General features: G+C 45.4%; 1 protein-coding gene across 3 annotated transcripts in view; it reads right to left on the bottom strand.

Moving 5' to 3' along the window:
• Positions 1-17,788, bottom strand: part of GSAP (gamma-secretase activating protein) — a 114,448-nt gene that overhangs the window by 32,732 nt on the left and 63,928 nt on the right. For all 3 annotated transcript variants that reach the window (XM_062211959.1, XM_062211923.1, XM_062211850.1), the window contains exons 13-19: positions 17,134-17,211; positions 15,755-15,832; positions 10,997-11,089; positions 10,670-10,887; positions 7,101-7,170; positions 6,466-6,548; positions 1,979-2,032 (exon numbers count right to left, since the gene is read on the bottom strand). In XM_062211959.1, coding sequence (XP_062067943.1) covers positions 1,979-2,032; positions 6,466-6,548; positions 7,101-7,170; positions 10,670-10,887; positions 10,997-11,089; positions 15,755-15,832; positions 17,134-17,211 — 674 coding nt within the window. The remainder of the gene's footprint in view (positions 1-1,978; positions 2,033-6,465; positions 6,549-7,100; positions 7,171-10,669; positions 10,888-10,996; positions 11,090-15,754; positions 15,833-17,133; positions 17,212-17,788) is intronic.

Raw genomic sequence — 17,788 nt, 5'->3', positions numbered from 1 at the left:
GTAGTCACTGCAACGTTATTTTTAATAGCAAAAAAAATTTCTGAAATGGGAACAAGAGACAAACTGAATGTCCAGAAACAGAAGAAGATTATATAAGACAAAAGCAACCCAGTGAAATCCTGTAGAGCCTTTAGAAATCATAAGTTAATACAGTAACAGAAAACATGTCTGATATAATTGATAACATTTATCAAGTATTTCTAGATCACCATACAAGGTTAAATATGCATTCCCTTGGCAAAGACCAAGAGGTAAGTGGGGTGGGGGTGGGGGAGAAGAGAGCCATTGATAAGAACCATAGGATTGTGGGTGACATTTCTCGCTCAATAATTTTGTCACTTTTTTGTCCATTCAACAAGTTCCTGGGGCAGGCATTTGGTGTAGCAATTAAGACGACACTTGGGATGCTGGGATCCCATTTTGGAATGCCTGGGTGCTGGCTCTGCTTCCAATTCCAGCCTCCTGCTGATGCACACCCTGAGACGCAGCAGGTGAAGGCTCAAATACTCGGGTCCCTGCCACTCACATGGGAGACCTGGATTGACTTCCAAGCTCCTGGCGTCAGCCTGGCTCAGCCTCATCTGTGGCAGGCATGTGGGGTAGTGAACCATAAATGAAAGGCAGGCAGATGCCTCTTTGTCTGCCTCTGTCTCTCACATAGATAAAAGTAAATAATTAACACACACACACACATTGTGAGTCTGTGGGACCGATGGTAAAGGCACACACAGTTTGGGATGAGTTGCTTCAGACACTGTTGAAACTATTACTAAATCTCTCTTCTCCCTTCACTTTCCTACATAAGAGCTCCACAGTGGTCCCACGCTTCTGCCTACACACACAGATGGTCAGTACATGCTTATGGGACCCTTCTCAGAGCCAACACCTGGAGCCACAGCACCAGCCCCCACTCTGCTTTCTCTTGCTTCCCGCCTGCATCCCCATGACCTCAAAAAACCCACGGCCTTCCCCAGCTGTCCAGACCTGGCCTGCCCCTTCATGGATCCAAAAGAATCAAATGTAAGAGTCAAAGGCAGCAGCACACTGAGCTGCCGGTTGCCAAGAGCTGAGATGTCCCAGTCCACACCAGGCTATAATTACCAGGAGGTGATGCCAAAAACAACAAAAGAGCTGCAAGGAAACTGTGCGAACAGTCTCCCCGGTGTTAACTACATGCATATTTTTCTCTTCTCCCCGCCCACCTTCCTCTGCCTATTGTATTTAAAAATCTTCTGAAACCACCAGATTGTAGACAGACACTCCTGGCCGCAGCTTAGTGTGCAGAAGGAGGTGTGTGGGCTGCACTGAGACTGCACAGGGAGCCAGTGCAACAGAAAAGCTCTTCTCAGAACCAGGAGGAAGTGAGACAGTCCCGGCCCCAGTTACCTAATGGCTTTCAGATTACAAATTCTTTGCATGAGTGTGTGTGTGTGTGTAATCGTGTGCATGTATTTTTAAAAATTTCAGAGGGTGATTAAGAGGGTGATCTCTCATCCACTGGTTCAATCCCCCAAACTCCTCCAACAGCCAGGGCTGGAGCCACACTGAAGCCAAAAGCCAAGAACTCAATCTGGGTTTCCCACGTGGCTAGCAGAAACCTAAGTACCTGAGCCATTACCTGCTGCTTCCCAAAATTCATTAGCAGGAAGCAGGATCAGGTGCAACCCAGGCATCTCAAGCAGCACCAGACACCCGTCCCTGTAAAGACAGCTCAACCAGAACCCTACAGTTCAGATGGCGGGAGGGGTGCAGCAAGTGCCATGTACGGGTTATGTTGAATACTGGAATTCTCTGCTTGCCCTCAGTATCTCACTCATCGACTCCTCCAGAAAACCAGGTAAGCCCCCACCCCACCTCCATCCTCCGCCCCGTCTTCCCAGGCCAGCTTGCAATTCCCTCTGGAGCCACCGCCACACTGGGGGGCAGCAGAGGCTCAGCCAGGCAAGAGTGTGTGCCGCGCTCCACCGCGCCCACTCACCCGCATCAGAGGCAAAGCGATCTCTTCCGTCACCAGGGTGATGCCAGGGATTTCCTACAGTAGAGACAAAACACGCACACATCTGCTCATTGCATCAACTGTCACGAGCCCAAGGCTTCAGGAAGCGCTCTCTGCATAGACAGAAGCTGAGGGTGGCTTCCAGTTTGCGAACCTCTGCTTAAAATAAACCTCAGGAGGTACAAATGACAGCAGACTCAACCTAGCTCGTCAAAGTCCCGGTTCTAACAGCTGACCGGGTCTCTGAAGGGAGCAAACGCCTGCATTTCTACTTGAGAACAAATAAGGCAAATTGGATTTGCACCACCCAGTGTAATAATAAAGGGCCGCACATGTCCGCGGGTTCCTGCTACCCACATGGGAGACCAGGATGGAGTTCCTGGCTCCTGGCCTGTGCAGCCATTTGGGGAGTGAACCAGTGGATGGGAGGTGAACCTCCCTGTCACCCTGCCACTCAGGTAAATAAGCCAATCTTTTTTTTTTTTTTCTTGACAGGCAGAGTGGACAGTGAGAGAGAGACAGAGAGAAAGGTCTTCCTTTTTTGCCGTTGGTTCACCCTCCAATGGCCGCCGCGGTAGGCGCGCTGCGACGGCGCACCGCGCTGATCCAATGGCAGGAGCCAGGTGCTTCTCCTGGTCTCCCATGGGGTGCAGGGCCCAAGGACTTGGGCCATCCTCCACTGCACTCCCTGGCCACAGCAGAGAGCTGGCCTGAAAGAAGGGCAACCGGGACAGGATCGGTGCCCCAACCGGGGGTAGAACCCGGTGTGCCGGCGCCGCAAGGCAGAGGATTAGCCTATTGAGCCGCGGCGCCGGCCAATAAGCCAATCTTTAAAAAACTAAATAAGTACAGTTTCCATGGCACTATCTCCATGGCATCTGAGAGGCAAGAAACCCATACCAGGAAGTCCAAAGGACAATGTGGTACTAACGAGTGAGCATTCAAACAGAAATTGAATAAAATGCTCAAGTGCCCAGACTGCCCTTAATTCAATGTTAGTCTGAAAATGTGCTCTCTGGGCTAATGCCATAGTTAACCTCTCCCCAGGTCAATTCAGCTTTCAGTTCTCCAAGAAACAAAGATGGTGAATAATGGAGATGGTGCCATGTAGAAAAAAAATTAATCAGTGTTTGTTTGGAACTTAAATGACCTGGGTTTTAGGGACACAATGATAGAGAACTTTCCAGAAAATTCAAGCCACTGAGTCTCCCATTCTGCAACAGCATTCGGTCACACCACAGTTTTAGGTTATGAATAGTATTTTAAAATAGCTACAAATTGGGAGCAGACATTTAGGTTAGCAGTTAAGACTCCTGAATCTGCTATCCAAGTATCTGGATTTGATCTCTGGCTCCAGCTTCCTAGCAATGCAGACCCTGGGAGGCAGCAATGATGGCTCAAGCCATCAGGTTCCTGCTCCCTGTGTGGAAGACCTGGATTGAAGTCCCAGCTCCTGGCTCCAGCTCCACCCAGCTCCAGGAAATGCGGGCATTTGGGGAATGAACCAGGGGATAGGAGCTTGCCTTCTCTGTTTCTCTGCCTCTCAAATAACTTTTTTAAAAAGTGTTTTCAAATACATAGAATAATTATAATTGTTTGCAAAGCAGAATTCAGGACTACATAAGAGTAGTGTATTTTCTTTTTCTTTTTTTTTTTTTTTTTGACAGGCAGAGTGGACAGTGAGAGAGAGAGAGACAGAGAGAAAGGTCTTCCTTTTGCCGTTGGTTAACCCTCCAATGGCCACCGCGGTAGCGCGCTGCGGCTGGCGCACCGCGCCGATCCGATGGCAGGAGCCAGGTGCTTCTCCTGGTCTCCCATGGGGTGCAGGGCCCAAGGACTTGGGCCATCCTCCACTGCACTCCCAGGCAGAGAGCTGGCCTGGAAGAGGGGCAACCAGGACAGGATCGGTGCCCCGACCGGGACTAGAACCCGGTGTGCCGGCGCCGCAAGGTGGAGGATTAGCTTAGTGAGCCACGGCGCCGGCGTAGTGTATTTTCTATCTTAAATAACCCAAGTCAGTTGTCTCCATATGAAAGTGTGACACTCATGTTGCCTACTGTGTCAAGTTTTTTTTTTTTTTTTTTTTTTTTTTTTGACAGGCAGAGTGAACAGTGAGAGAGAGACAGAGAGAAAGGTCTTCCTTTTGCCCTTGGTTCACCCTCCAATGGCCGCCGCAGCTGGCACGCTGCGCTGATCCGATGGCAGGAGCCAGGTGCTTATCCTGGTCTCCCATGGGGTGCAGGACCCAAGGACCTGGGCCATCCTCCACTGCACTCCCTGGCCACAGCAGAGAGCTGGCCTGGAAGAGGGGCAACCGGGACAGAATCTGGTGCCCTGACCAGGACTAGAACCCGGTGTGCCGGCGCCGCAAGGAGGAGGATTAGCCTAGTGAGCCGCGGCGCTGGCCTACTGTGTCAAGTTTTTAAGCTGATAGCATTAAGAACATTTGCAGGGGCCGGCGCTGTGGCGCAGTGGGTTAAAGCCCTGGCCTAAAGCACCGGCATCCCATACAGGCACCGGTTCTAGTCCTGGCTGCTCCTCTTCCGATCCAGCTCTCTGCTATGGCCTGGGATAGCAGAAAATGGCTCAAGTCCTTGGGCCCCTGCACCCCCATGGGAGACCCGGAAGAGGCTTCTGGCTCCTGCCTTTGGATCGGTGCAGCTCTGGCCATTGTGGCCATCTGGGGAGTGAACCAGCAGATGGAAGACCTCTCTCTCTGTAACTCTTTCAAATAAATAAAATACATCTTCAATTAAAGAACATTTGCAGATTAAAATATAGGGAAAGGAAATGATTACATTACTGCTAAAGATCTTCATAGACTCAGAGAATTTCAGGATAAGGAAAGACCCAAAAGGTAGCCTGCTCCAACCACAAGAAGTTTAAAGTAACATGGTAAACTCCAACAGAAGCTCAGTACACAGAGGTTATAAATGTGGGTTTCTTGACGCTGTACTTGTGGGACTTTCTATTGTCACTCGGTCAGCACTCACCAGGGCTCCTCTGCCCTCAGAGTCTTGAGAAATGCCAAAGTCAAGCACTGCATGTCAGGCTGATAGTCTCACCCAACAGCGCTAACTCACGCGCCATCATTTAACATGACCCTGGGAACCAGTGGTGTGGGCCCTGCCTGGACACTTCAACCACAGGACACAACAGCAGGTGGTGAGGGAGGGAGCCGAGACGTGCATTTCCTGCAGTGTCGCCTGCAGACTTCCTGCCACTAAACCACAGAGGCTGCATGTATATCCTCAAGCCCTGATGAGGAGCAGCTCAGGTCTTCCCCCTTAAAATTCTATAGCAAAGCATAAAAAATCTAACAATTAAGTACAGAAGATGAGAAGGGCCTTCAGGAAGACTAAGCATGGTGCATACCAGAAGCTTAGAAATCAACTCACACACTCGATACGTGAGGGCTGTATTTAGATGTGATTTAAATAGAAAATGAGAAGTAGCACAATTTAACCTAGGATGTATTTCCCTATGTCTGTGCTGGCTAAATTAAATCAACTTCTCTAAAATGCCTTTTTGATACAAAGCTCTGTCTCTACCACATTAAGCTTCCATTCCAACATCTCAACCTCAAAGGAGAGGAAGCAGAACCTTTTCAGACACAGCCCACACGTGGTTCTCACTTGCTGGTCCACCACATCCAGTTGACTGCACCATGTTCAAGAGAAAGCAGAGTTTAGGCTGGGTACTTCATTGAAAAGGAGGGTCAGGCCTGCGCAGTGGGTTAAGCTGCTGCTTGTAATGCCAGCATCCCAGACTGGGGCGCTGGTTCAAGTCCCACCTGCTCAGGTTCCCATCTAGCTCCCTGCTAGCAAGCTTGGGAAAGCAGCACATGCTTGGGCCCTTGAACCCATGCAGGGGACCCAGACAGAGTTCCTGGCTCCTGGCTTCAGCCTGGCCTAGCCCAGTCCTGGCTGTTACAGGCATCTGGGGAGTGAACCAGTGGATGGAAGATTGTGTCACTCTGCTTTCCAAATAAGTACTAAAAGGACAGAGTCCAGACTGTCAAGAAAAGGTTGAACAGAGCGAGCTTACTTAAGATTGCCGGCTTTTACTGCTCTTGGAGCACTCCACTTGCTACAGGTTTTCTTTATGATGCTGGGAAACAGAAGCACAAAGGCCTCAATCTGCAGCAGGGGTCCAACCCTACCTCATCGATAAAAACCTGGGTGATATTTAATATACTCTAGTCACTTCAAATATTAATATACCATTTTATAAAATTATACGATAGGGGTTTGGTTCTGCCTGGTGGTGGGAGACTGCGAATACCCTACACCTTCTCCTTCAATGTCATGTTAGCCTAGGAATGCTTTGGCCAACAGTAGGAATTCATTATTACACTGTTGCCTGAGAATTCCAAGCTTGCAAGCTCGGATATGTACCAGGGATGTCCTCCAACAGACCAGCACTGTGGATGGATTTTCACTGCACAGGAACATGAAGTGTTAACTTACTGTATTCCACGTGAGCACTGAGGAATATGGCAATAGTCTGTCCATATTACTTGTCTCTGGATAAATGCTCCAATACGAAGAAGCTAGATTAGTCAAAGAGGGAAATACCACATGGTTTAATAGGAACAATAAAGTAGCTGACATTTGCAATTCAACCAAATCAAGCAAACCAAAGTTTTCACTGCCTTATCCTCAAGAGGTTAGCCATTATGATCTTATCTACTGACTAAACTGCTCGGGTTCTGCTTTTTACAATGAGAATTTCAACAATTCAGAATTTGCCACTGTATCTAACCAAACGACATGACACCAGTTCATACAAGATCCAGCCAACACTGTACTGGGCTGAGAAAATTAAATCCTGCCCTCCCCACCCCCACCCCATAAAAAAAAATCTAATAAGGTTGCAGAATCAAAGTCCTATCTTACATCTCATCAGTCTCTGAGCAGCCACAGTTTCTCAGAAAACCACAAGAGAATGAGATCCAATTAGCTGTTGACTGCAATTTTTTTTAACAAAAAAGTGCTCATAAGCGGCATTGTGACAGCTTATGACACTCGTTATCCATGTACTGCTGTCCCCCTTGCAAAGGGGTCAAGTGTTCCACTCAACACACGCCATCAGCAGCACTTACCAATTATAAATTCCTGAATGAGGTCAAAGGAATGGCAGGCAGGAACGGTCTCCGAAATCCACTGGATAATCTTTAAAAAGTAAGAGGACAGAACTCTGTTGGTATGTAAATCTGCACTCCAGCTCAGAGAAGTACAACTATATTGGAATTTTTTTTTTAATTCTCTATCTTGGGATTGCCTAAGAATACACTCACTTCCAGGCTGTCTTCAAATTGTATATAGTACGATAATAAATGAGATCCTCGTTCACACATCTTTTTAGTACACGCCCCTGGTCTGGGGTTCAAACAAGCCTGCTTGAACCCAACCTCCGTTTGTTTTTGCTAGAATAGATGGAGTGATAGCAGAGCGCCAGGGGGAAGAGCTGAGGGGTGTAGAGGGAAAGGAAGCAAAACAGAAGCACTCAGCTGGGGTTCATGTTGCAGCTCCGGCACCCAAGTGAACAGTCACTCTGCCTACCTCTGTGAGCAGCACTGCTCTGCCTGCCCAAGCAGGGACGACCCCTGTTACAGCATCAACACTTGTCAATCATTCTCCACATCCCCAAACCCACTGGAGGGGATGGGCAACGAATCTCCTCCTTTCTTGCCTTGGAACTGGAGGATGTTCTAAGCTTTGCCATAGGGCACTCACATTTCTTCTTCTACCAACAGCCTCTCCAATTCCAAACCTAGTTGTTTATGTTGGTTGTGCTCATTTTCACGATTCGATCACTTAATAACATTTACTAGAGACAGGTGAACTACAGATGAAAAAAAGAGTGTTGTGTTGTTGACACAATGAAAGCTGAACATTTTGGGAAGACGCTAAAAAAGCATGTCTCTGGAACATTAGAAATCTAGGCATAGGCGAGACCACTTTAAAAGACGGTGTGAAAAGTACCCAATTTACCCAGGTTGTTTTGGAAAGCTCTTTTAAATTATCGACCTCTTTAGAAATAAAATTTTAAAGGTAACAGGAAGTCAGAGGTAACGCATTACTCTGGTTTTGTGCAAGAAAAATTACTTTGATCTCTAATTAGCTGATGCACACACACCCCAAAAAAGGCCTTACTCTACATCAAAAGGTGAGTGCACAAATACACACTTGTATACTTGGGGTTAAAATAAAATGTCCAATGTATTCTTTTTTCCAAATAACCTGCCACACATTGACCTCAACCAACCGACTTCAAGGCAAGATAGCTGTAAAAAATGAAATGTTAGAGAATGTCTCACAGTGCTCTGTAAACCATAATGTAAGCTCTCCCCGCTAAAAGTGTGCTGTCTGCTGCTAGATTTTAGTCCTTTCAACAATTCTACTCATGTACCAAATAGAGCCGAAGAGGAAAAGCAGACATGTGGGAAACTCATTATTTACTGAACACTTCCTTGGAATGTTACTGATAGAGCTCCACACCATTCACATTCTGGAAAGCACAGGGCAAGAATCTGCAGAGTACATATCTACAGGACATAATTCCCTAAACCCCAGGGGCTGTCTGAAACCACAGATTATCTTGAATCCTTAGCAACATTGCCTACAATTTTTTTTTCCTTTCCAATTCTTTTCTTTCCTTATTTAGCCAAGAACTTTACCTTTTTCACCAAAAGAAAGCACTATATAGCTCTCTCAGTTGCCAGCATCACTACTCTTGCCTTTTGGTACCATCATTAAAATAAAGATTATGGGGGATGGGCACTTGGTAGAGTGGTTAGGACACTGCTTGGGATGCCTGAATCCCATATTACATTGCCTGCGTTTGAGTCCCAGCTCCACTGCCCATTCAAGCTTCCTGCTAATACATGCCTAGGAGGCAGCAGGTGAGGGCTTGAGTAGTTGGGTCCCACTCACATGGCAGATCAGAATTGAGGTCTTGGCTCTGGGCTTCAGCCTGGCCCAGCCTCAGCTGTTAAGAGCATTTAGGGAATGAACCAGCAGATGGAAGATCAACCGATACATACATACATACATACATACATACATACACACACAGAGACACATATGTTGTTCTATCACTTGCTCACTCTCTCTTCCATCTCTGTCTTTCAAATAACTGAAATCGGGGCCAGCACTGTGACACATGTGGCACAGTGGGTTAAAGCCCCAGTCTGCAGTCCTGGCATCCCATATGGATGCTGGTTCAAGTCCTGGCTGCTCCACTTCCAATTTAGCTCTCTGCTATGGCCTGGGAAAGCAGTAGAAGATGGTCCCAGTGCTTGGGCCCCTGTACCGCCATGGGAACCTAGAAGAAGCTCCTGGCTCCTGGCTTTGGATTGGCCCAGCTCTGGCCATTGCGGCCATTTGAGGAGTGAACCAGCAGATGGAAGACCTCTCTCTCTCTCTCTCTCTCTCTCTCTCTCTGCCTCTGCCTCTCTGTAACTCTGCCATTCAAATAAATATTTAAAAAATAAAAATAGCAAGTCAAAAAATTGGCAGTGGGGGGTGGGGGGTGCTGCTTGGCATCACAGCATAGCAAGAAAGGCCACCACCTACAATGCTGACATCCCATATAGCTACTGGTTTGTGTCCCAGATGCTCCACTTCCAATCCAGCTACCTGTTGACAGTCTGGAAAATGCAGTGGAAGATGGCTCAAGTGTTTGGGCCCCTCCACCCCCATGGGAGACCTGGAAGAAGCTCCTTACTCCTGGCTTCAGCCTGGCCCAGCCTTGGTCATCGCAACCATCTGGGGAGTAAACCAGTGGATGGAAGATCTCTCTCACTCTTTCATTCTAACTCCGTCTTTCAAATAAATAAATCATTTTTAAAAAATTTTTAATAAAGGTTACTTACTTGAATTAAAATACTGAAATTACCACTTCAGTCAGTCTAACAACTGAGACAGCAACTAAGCGATTCCCAGGTGATCAGTACAAACAACAGGTATGTGCTTTACAAAGGGACAGTTCGTGACCATGAGCGACATTGAACGTGACAGCTCAAAATCTCATCACACTGCTCTGAATAGTGCACAGTTTAAAACTGATTAATTTTGTTTCTGGAATTTTCCATTGCCTATTTTTAGACTGTGGTTGACCGTGGTAACTGAAACCTTAGAAAGTGAAACCATGGGTAAGGGCAGACCTCTGTACTCAAAGGGACAGGCACCCTCAGTCCAAGAGCTTGGAGAGATCCATTAAAAAATAAAAAGCCCCAAGTCAAGACAGAGACCAGACGCCTCAATTAGCTGTTACCAAATAAACCAATTCATATTCAGCCATTAATAAACACATTTGGTATCATCTATTTGCCAATCTTTGAGCATGCTTTTATTTGAAAGGGAGAGAGGGAACGAAGGAAAGGCAGAGATCTCTCATCCACTGGTTCACTCCCGAAATGCCTGCAATGGCCAGGGCTGGGCCACGAGCCAGGAGCCAGGAACTCAGTGTTGGCCTCCCGCCTGGTTGGACAAGGATCCAACGCTTGAATCCTCACCTGCTGCCTCCCGGGATGCATCTGAGCAGTCAAATTGGAAGCAGAGGTCAGACTCCAGCCCAGACACTCAGCTACGGGCCGCTCACGTCATACTTCCTACACCAAATGCCTGCCCCTATTTGACAGCACTCAAACGTGAGCTATACTCGCACCTTGCCTTCCAGGAACCTCAGGTCTTGGCCACACGAGAGTAAACAGTGCAACGCAGCCATCTTCTCACAGTCTTGGCAGGTGTTCCATAGGAACTGTAATAAATACGACTGGTTGAGGTGTGCTCTGTAGAGCTTTCCAGAACACCAATCCAGAACCAGGGACCCCGACAGGCATTGTAAAGGACCATGAGGTAGCATGTCAACCACTTCATCGTTTCCTGGCAAAACAAGTAGACAAAAAAAAATCAGCAAATAAAAAACTCGCTGTCATCCAAACATAGATATTAATGTCAAAGTAACCCCAGGAGAGAAAGCTTTCAGCCATACCTGTCAGAAACAGACTGTGGCAGGCCATGTCTGGGTGCTGAATATTAAGGAGATGGAAGAAATGACCAGGTAAGTAAACAGCCACGTAGTAGTCTGCACAAGAGAAAGATCTGAGTCACCCACACGTGACAAGAGCTGCACAGGTGTAGATAAAGCCTTGAACATCACTTCATCCCCTCCTTGTCTTTGAACCTCTCAAAAAAAATCCCATTTTACCAATGTAATCCCAAACAATCTGATGCCAGTACATTTCATCCTGCTGGCTGGACCCCACTGTATTTCTATCTGTGGCTAATTTTCTTCAGACATGTGGCCATGGTTACCTCAGATTATACCTATAGTTTTATTTCTAGGTAAATTGAAGCTTTAAGCGAACTAAATGATTTAAGAGTAAGTGATAATAAAAATACCAAGCAATATACATTATTCCTTAACCTGAACGGCTGAAATTAGCTTATCCTGAGAATCTTCAGTTTCTACCAGTTTGGGAAAGCTTTAAGATTTACTTCCTGGAGCCAGTACTGTGCCATAGCAGGTAAAGCCACTGCCTGCAGTGCCGGCATCCCATTTGGGTGTCAGTTCACGTTCCGGCTGCTCCACTTCCAAACCAGCTCTCTGCTGTGGCCTGGGAAAGCAGTAGAAGATGGCCCAAGTCTTTGGGTCCCTGTACCCACGTGGAAGACCGGAAGAAGCTCCTGGCTCCTGGCTTCAGATCAGCCCAGCTCCAGCTGTTGTGGCCACTTGGGGAGTGAACAAGAGGATGGAAGACCTCTCTCTCTGCCTCTCTGCAACTCTGTCTTTCAAATAAATATTTTTTTTTAAAAAAAGAAAGATTTACTTCCCCATTTTCATGGACTCACTATCACTGTCATCTTTTTGTTTAGAGAACCTTTAAGTCGATGGCCATCAAAACCATCTACACAGGCACAGTGGCTCTTTGTGAACTGCTAGCTCCTCTCCTTGCATAGCTGTCTAGAATCCATCCCTGCACTTGGTATTTTTATACCAAGAACATTTATATCCAGATGGAGACAAAGTGTAAAAGTAGATCCTGGAGAATCAGAGGGTGGAAGCTGCTCTTGACAATTTTTCTAGAATCTTAGAGAAACAGAAATGCACACGGTAGCAGTGAATTTCATAGAGATGAAACGTTCAGATTATAATCGAGCTGGCTAGACTTCTTTTTTTGAAGAAATTAAAAACATGTGTTGCTCACTGGTGGGCAGAGGAGATGGGAGACAGAAAGCTCTAACCTGTTGACTCAGAAATGCCCTTCTAGGGGCTGGCACTGGGGCACAGTGGGCTAATGCACCACCTGTGACATCCCATGAGTACCAGTTCAAGTCCAAGTTGCTCTGCTTCCAATCCACTTCCTTCCTGCTCACACATCTGGGAAAGCAGCAGATATGGTTCAAGTCCTTGTGCCCCTGCCACCCAACATGAGAGACCCATTTGGAGTTCCAGGCTCCTGGCTTCAGCCTGGCCCAACCCTGGCCATCGTGGCCATTTGGGGAGGAAACCAGTGGATGGAAGATCTCTCTACCTCTGCCTTTCAAATAAATAAAAGTAACTCTTAAGAAGAAAGAAGTGTCCTTCTGGTCCACAGGAAAGTGCTGAGCACAGATGGGTGCAATAACCTTATTATTCTGGCAACAGGTGTATGGAAAAACACAAGCGATGATACAGTGGTGCATAGTGGAAAGGGCTTGGGCATCAGATGGCTAAACTCCCAGTCTGCCACAGAATAAGTTAATGAGAGGGGGACCTGGAAATATACGAGGTTGTCTGGGTGGTCCACAATCCCTGGGGTAGAGGCATGGGGATTCCTACTGGCATTTGGTGGGTGGTCTCTGGGGAGGCCCAGGCCTTCCATGTGCGGCATGGTCTTCCATGAAATTTCAGGAGTTCCCGTGGTGAGCTGAGTGATGGCCTCCAAAAATATTCACGAGCTGACCTCCAGAGCCGGAAGTGATCAGGCTCTTGAGATGGGGACAGTGTCCTGGGTCACCCAGATGGACCCAATGTGATCAAAGAAGTCCTCTTAAGAGGGAGGCAGAAGGGTGCTCTGACTGCAGAAGAGGACTAATGACAAAAGCAATTGGAGTGGTATGGCCACAAGCTAAGCCACCCTAACCCCCAGGTGCTGCAGGAACCAGGGATAAATTCTTCCCTCGGAGCCTTCCGAAGGGACCAGCCCCATGCCTGATTTGAGCTCCTCCAAACCATTTTCAGTCTTCTCACCTCCATACTGCTAAGAGTATGCTCATGGTGATTTAAGCCCTATGCTTGTGGTCATTTGCTACAAGACATTAACATAATGTCCCTTGTCAGAGATGCTGAAAAAAAAAAAAAAAACAAAAAACTGGTACACCCATCTCACTGCTTTTAAGTCTCAATTCTATGATCTATAAAATGAAGATCACCAAGCAGTACTGTTGTACAGAGCAAGACACCTTACGTAAAATATTGAACATACAATAGCTATTAGATAAGTAATAGCATTTTATTTATAAACTATTTCATATACAGAGGTACTTGGAGTTTATGGAACATTTTTTGAAACCATTTGTGGGGCCGGTGTTGTGGCTCAGTGGGTTAACTCACTGCTTGCAATGTTGGCATCCCATATCAGAATGCGAGTTCAAGACCAGGCTGCTCATCAACTTCCTGCTAATGTGCCTGGGAAGGCAGCAGATGATGGCTCAAGTACTTGGGTCCCTACCATCCACACAGAAGACCAGGATGGGATTCCAAACTCCTAGCTTTGGCTGGGTCCAGCCAAATCTGGTACTCAGTCCCAGATGTTCCAGCTGTTTGGGGAGTAAACCAACAGATGGAAGATGGAACTCTATCTCTTTCTCTCTGTTGCTCTGCTTTTCAAATACACAAATCTCTTTAAAACTGCTTGTTAATATTGCAATCAACATAAGCCACTTCTAACAGGATAAAAATTATAATTAGCAGATAAATTATAATTAACAGCAAAGTTACATCACTAAAAAAAAAACCTAATATTACTATAAAAATTACCTCTAGAGTAGTTTTAATCTTGGGGTCAATTTTGTGCCTGAAAAATGAAATGTATACATATGTAATATATGTATACAAATATTACCAATATGTATCATGTATATTATATTTGTATACATTAATAAATCTTTTTCATCTAATTATTTATAAATATGAGAAAACTTCAAAAATGTCATGGAAAATGGAATTAAAAGCTAAGTATGTCTTGGTGAAAAATTTTTAAACCTCTGTATATAATGAGTCTTCAAAAAGGCCATGAAAATGTACATCATGAAAAAACTGCATTCTACAAAGGATAAAACTAAGGAAATATGAGGATAAGAAAAATTCCAGTTCTTCACACTTATATTTTTTGTTTTCTCCTAAAAATCTTTACTATTATGGCTTTAGATTCCATAGAAGGTAGGAAAGTAAGAGGAAATTTAAATTAAATAACTTGACTCTAAGCTATCGCAGAGCCTCCGTGTGAGCCTGTTTCAGGATCATCTAAACTTCTCTGGCATGGGACTTCATTGTGAACGCACTGCGCAGTGTGGAAGACGACAGAGTATGTACGATAGCCTATTTCACAAAGCGTTACTTCATTTCTGCCTTCTGTACACATGGAAGACCACAGATTCAATCATGCCTTCCCTTTCCCAAGTCATTCCCAGGAGGGGGGCAGGGAAGGAAGGATACCTTTGCCCTCATAAAATGCTAAGTTTTTCTTAGGGGAAGTTTCCCACATCACTCTCAAGATAGGATGCTGATACTACACTGCTGATAAGAATCAAGGCCAGGCCCAGGCAACCTTACAGGCACCTCTTTTAACACAGGAAGCAGCAGAACCAGGCCTCCCCAGGGCCATTTCCCACAAGTTCTGAAATCATGTTGAAATTTGCCTTGTACTGAGCCCAGGGAGCATGAGGTATCTAACCCCATCCGCAGCATCAACCAAAATAAAAAACAAATTTTATGGACTTTATCATTCTTGATTCTCACTTTGCTCGGCTCCCTCACAAGGTACTCTCCTAAACCTTGATCATGAGAGAAGACAGGTGAGAGAATGGAGATGGAAAAAAGGAGCAAAGGCTCAAGTGCACTCAACCTGAAGCTTTTCTTTTCAAGATTTTGCGCCATGTCCCACATGCAGGCAAGCAACAGTGCCATCACTTAGTCCTGTGCTAACCTGTTAGCACCCCACACCCCAGCTGGCATGGGGAAGCGGCTCTCAGCAGGGAGATCAACTAAACTCCTTCTGTATTTCCTTCATTAGAGACTCCTTCAGTGTGTTCAGACCTAACACTCACCTGACCGCATTTACTCAGTGAAAACAACTGACTCAAGCCGCTCCATAAACCATTAATGAGACTTGGAAGCTTTCCACAGTTACCAACAGGGAACAGGCAATTTCCCAAGGGCTCTTGTCCTCTGGGATTGAAGGCCAACACGGAAAATGATTTCTCATGGATTGTTAGGGCATCTCATTCACAGTCGTCATTTTTGTACTAAGAAGCGACTGTTATGACTGCTACACAAAAATATCGGGAAACCCACACCTTAGGTTTTCCTGCAAGTTGGGAGGGGGGTGTCCAGATAAAACCTCCCTCCAGGTTTCAAAAACCACAGTGGTTGTCATCACAGTCCGAGTCTCAAGGAAGCATGAGAAAGTGGGGTCCACAGAGAAGAGAAGAAAAATAGCAAACCCTGAGGCACAGCACATCCTGGAAGAACCACAGGATCACCCACCGAGGTTGAGGAAAGTGATGCCCGTGGTCACAGGTGAGCCAGGACTCCCGAGAGCAGGCATGAAGGTCTTGCTGTGTCCTGCAGAGAGAGGAAACACAAAGCCAGAGAGAGGTGGCAGAGAAGCCAAGAACTAAAGCTCCACCCAAGGCTTTGTCACACCCTCCACATTCAGAGCTGGTAATGTGAGCAAGCATCTTCAAGATTCCACTTCTAGATCCCCACTGCCCCCAAAAGCCAGCCTTGCAGGTGGTCATCTAAGCGCAGGCACAAGCCGGGCGTGGCTCTGGGCTCATGGGTCATCTCAGACCATGAGAGGGACTGTCCACAAAGGGAAGGTCCGCAGGAATCCACCGAGGGTGCCACGAGGTAGAGGAGACCCTCTGGCTCCTTGGGCCCAGAGGCTGAGCCCCCAAAACTCCTCCGAGCCCCTGGCAAACCCCACTGTTAGAAAGGAAGGGGATTAGACATCGACTCAACTCTGGGTACTGGGAATCACTCTCCACTTCTCCAACGCAGAATCTTCAGGAATATTTTTACTGGTTTTAGTCATTACACTCATCATTAGAAACATGCGCAAAGACTTTCTACTAACTCTCAAACCTATGCTCCTTCAGCAGGGGTGTCTAGTTCTGAAGTTGCTTTTGGTTTCTCCATTATTAAGTAAGTTCTCTTGCTCTCTAACCCCTGGAGGTAATATCAGACTCACCTGCAGAATGACAAACTCTAGCCTAACAGTTGTGTGAATATTGGAGAAAATTTCCATCTTTAAAAAATGTTAACCCTACCCACAGAGTGAACTACATAAATACTAATTTTAAGGAACTAAACAAGCAAAGCAAATGCCCCTTAGCGTGGTTCAGACTATTACAGGGCACGCTATGGTCAACCACAGAACTAAGGTTGAGTACTTTACCCCTGCACCCAGCCTGTTGCCATGTAAATATCTTTGACCACAGATGTGTAAAATGGAATAAATGTATCTGATGTCTAAAACCTGTGTTTAGGTCTGGGCTTCTGGAAGCTTTTAACTAAAACCTTATGTCACTTCATAAACTACATCTACACTTACTTTCCAAGTAGTATTTACTAGAAAGAAGCACACACATTTGGGGCGAACACCAATCCACTAGGATTGTTTCTCAAGCCTAGAAAAAGATACCAACAAGGATAAAAATACATGTAGGACATAAAAATAATTCTCTAAGTTAACATTCACCATTAGTGAATTTTATCAGGAAGCATTTTTTTAGATAGCCACAGAGATATAGAATGTACTGATAAAAATTGATCATAAGGTAATGAGACTTCCAATTTATCCACTTTGCTATTATTTGGAAAAAGTAATTATGCAAAAGTAAAAAAGAATAAATGAAAAATACCTTTATGAAAATAAAACACCGAATATGTGATTTGGTCCCAGGAGTCAAACGTGGGGCTGTAACATACACACAAACTTCCTAGAAGAAAAATGGTATTCAGTAGAACTTAAAAGAATTTGTAATGAACAGTTCCTAAGCTACTTATCCTACTTGTACCCCCATAGATATTCTGCCTCCTCTTCCTCATAGATTATTTCAGATTTTAGAAGTGGCTCTACTGACAAGTCGCTGAGAAATTTTAAATCAGTTCGGAAGCATGCATTTAATACACACCATAAACAATGCTTTGTGGCAGGCTATTGAAGGCAGAAAAAAACAATAGAGGCACAGAATTTCTGTGAATTCAGTCTCCCGATAAATATATTAAAACACAAAAAAGAATAATTTTATCAAATAAAAATGGTATTGTTAGATGTAAAACTACTATCACACAATTATAGTAACTTATTTAAAATTACAGATTTATTGATAAGTTATTAAAACAAAAATAATCATTACAAGAATTATAAAAGTCTCATGTATCACTTTGCTTTCATACAGTAATGTATTAGCTGTTTTATCCAGTTCTTTTACATTCGATGATCATATGGAGAAGGAAATTGTTAGCAAACATAGAAAAGTAAAAAAGGAACTTCTCCAGCAATAAAAAGTAGAA

This window comes from Lepus europaeus, chromosome 1 (assembly GCF_033115175.1).
Source record: "Lepus europaeus isolate LE1 chromosome 1, mLepTim1.pri, whole genome shotgun sequence".
Classification (NCBI taxonomy): domain Eukaryota; kingdom Metazoa; phylum Chordata; class Mammalia; order Lagomorpha; family Leporidae; genus Lepus; species Lepus europaeus.
Note: the sequence above shows the minus strand (reverse complement) of the source record. Positions and strands in the feature narration are given on the sequence as shown.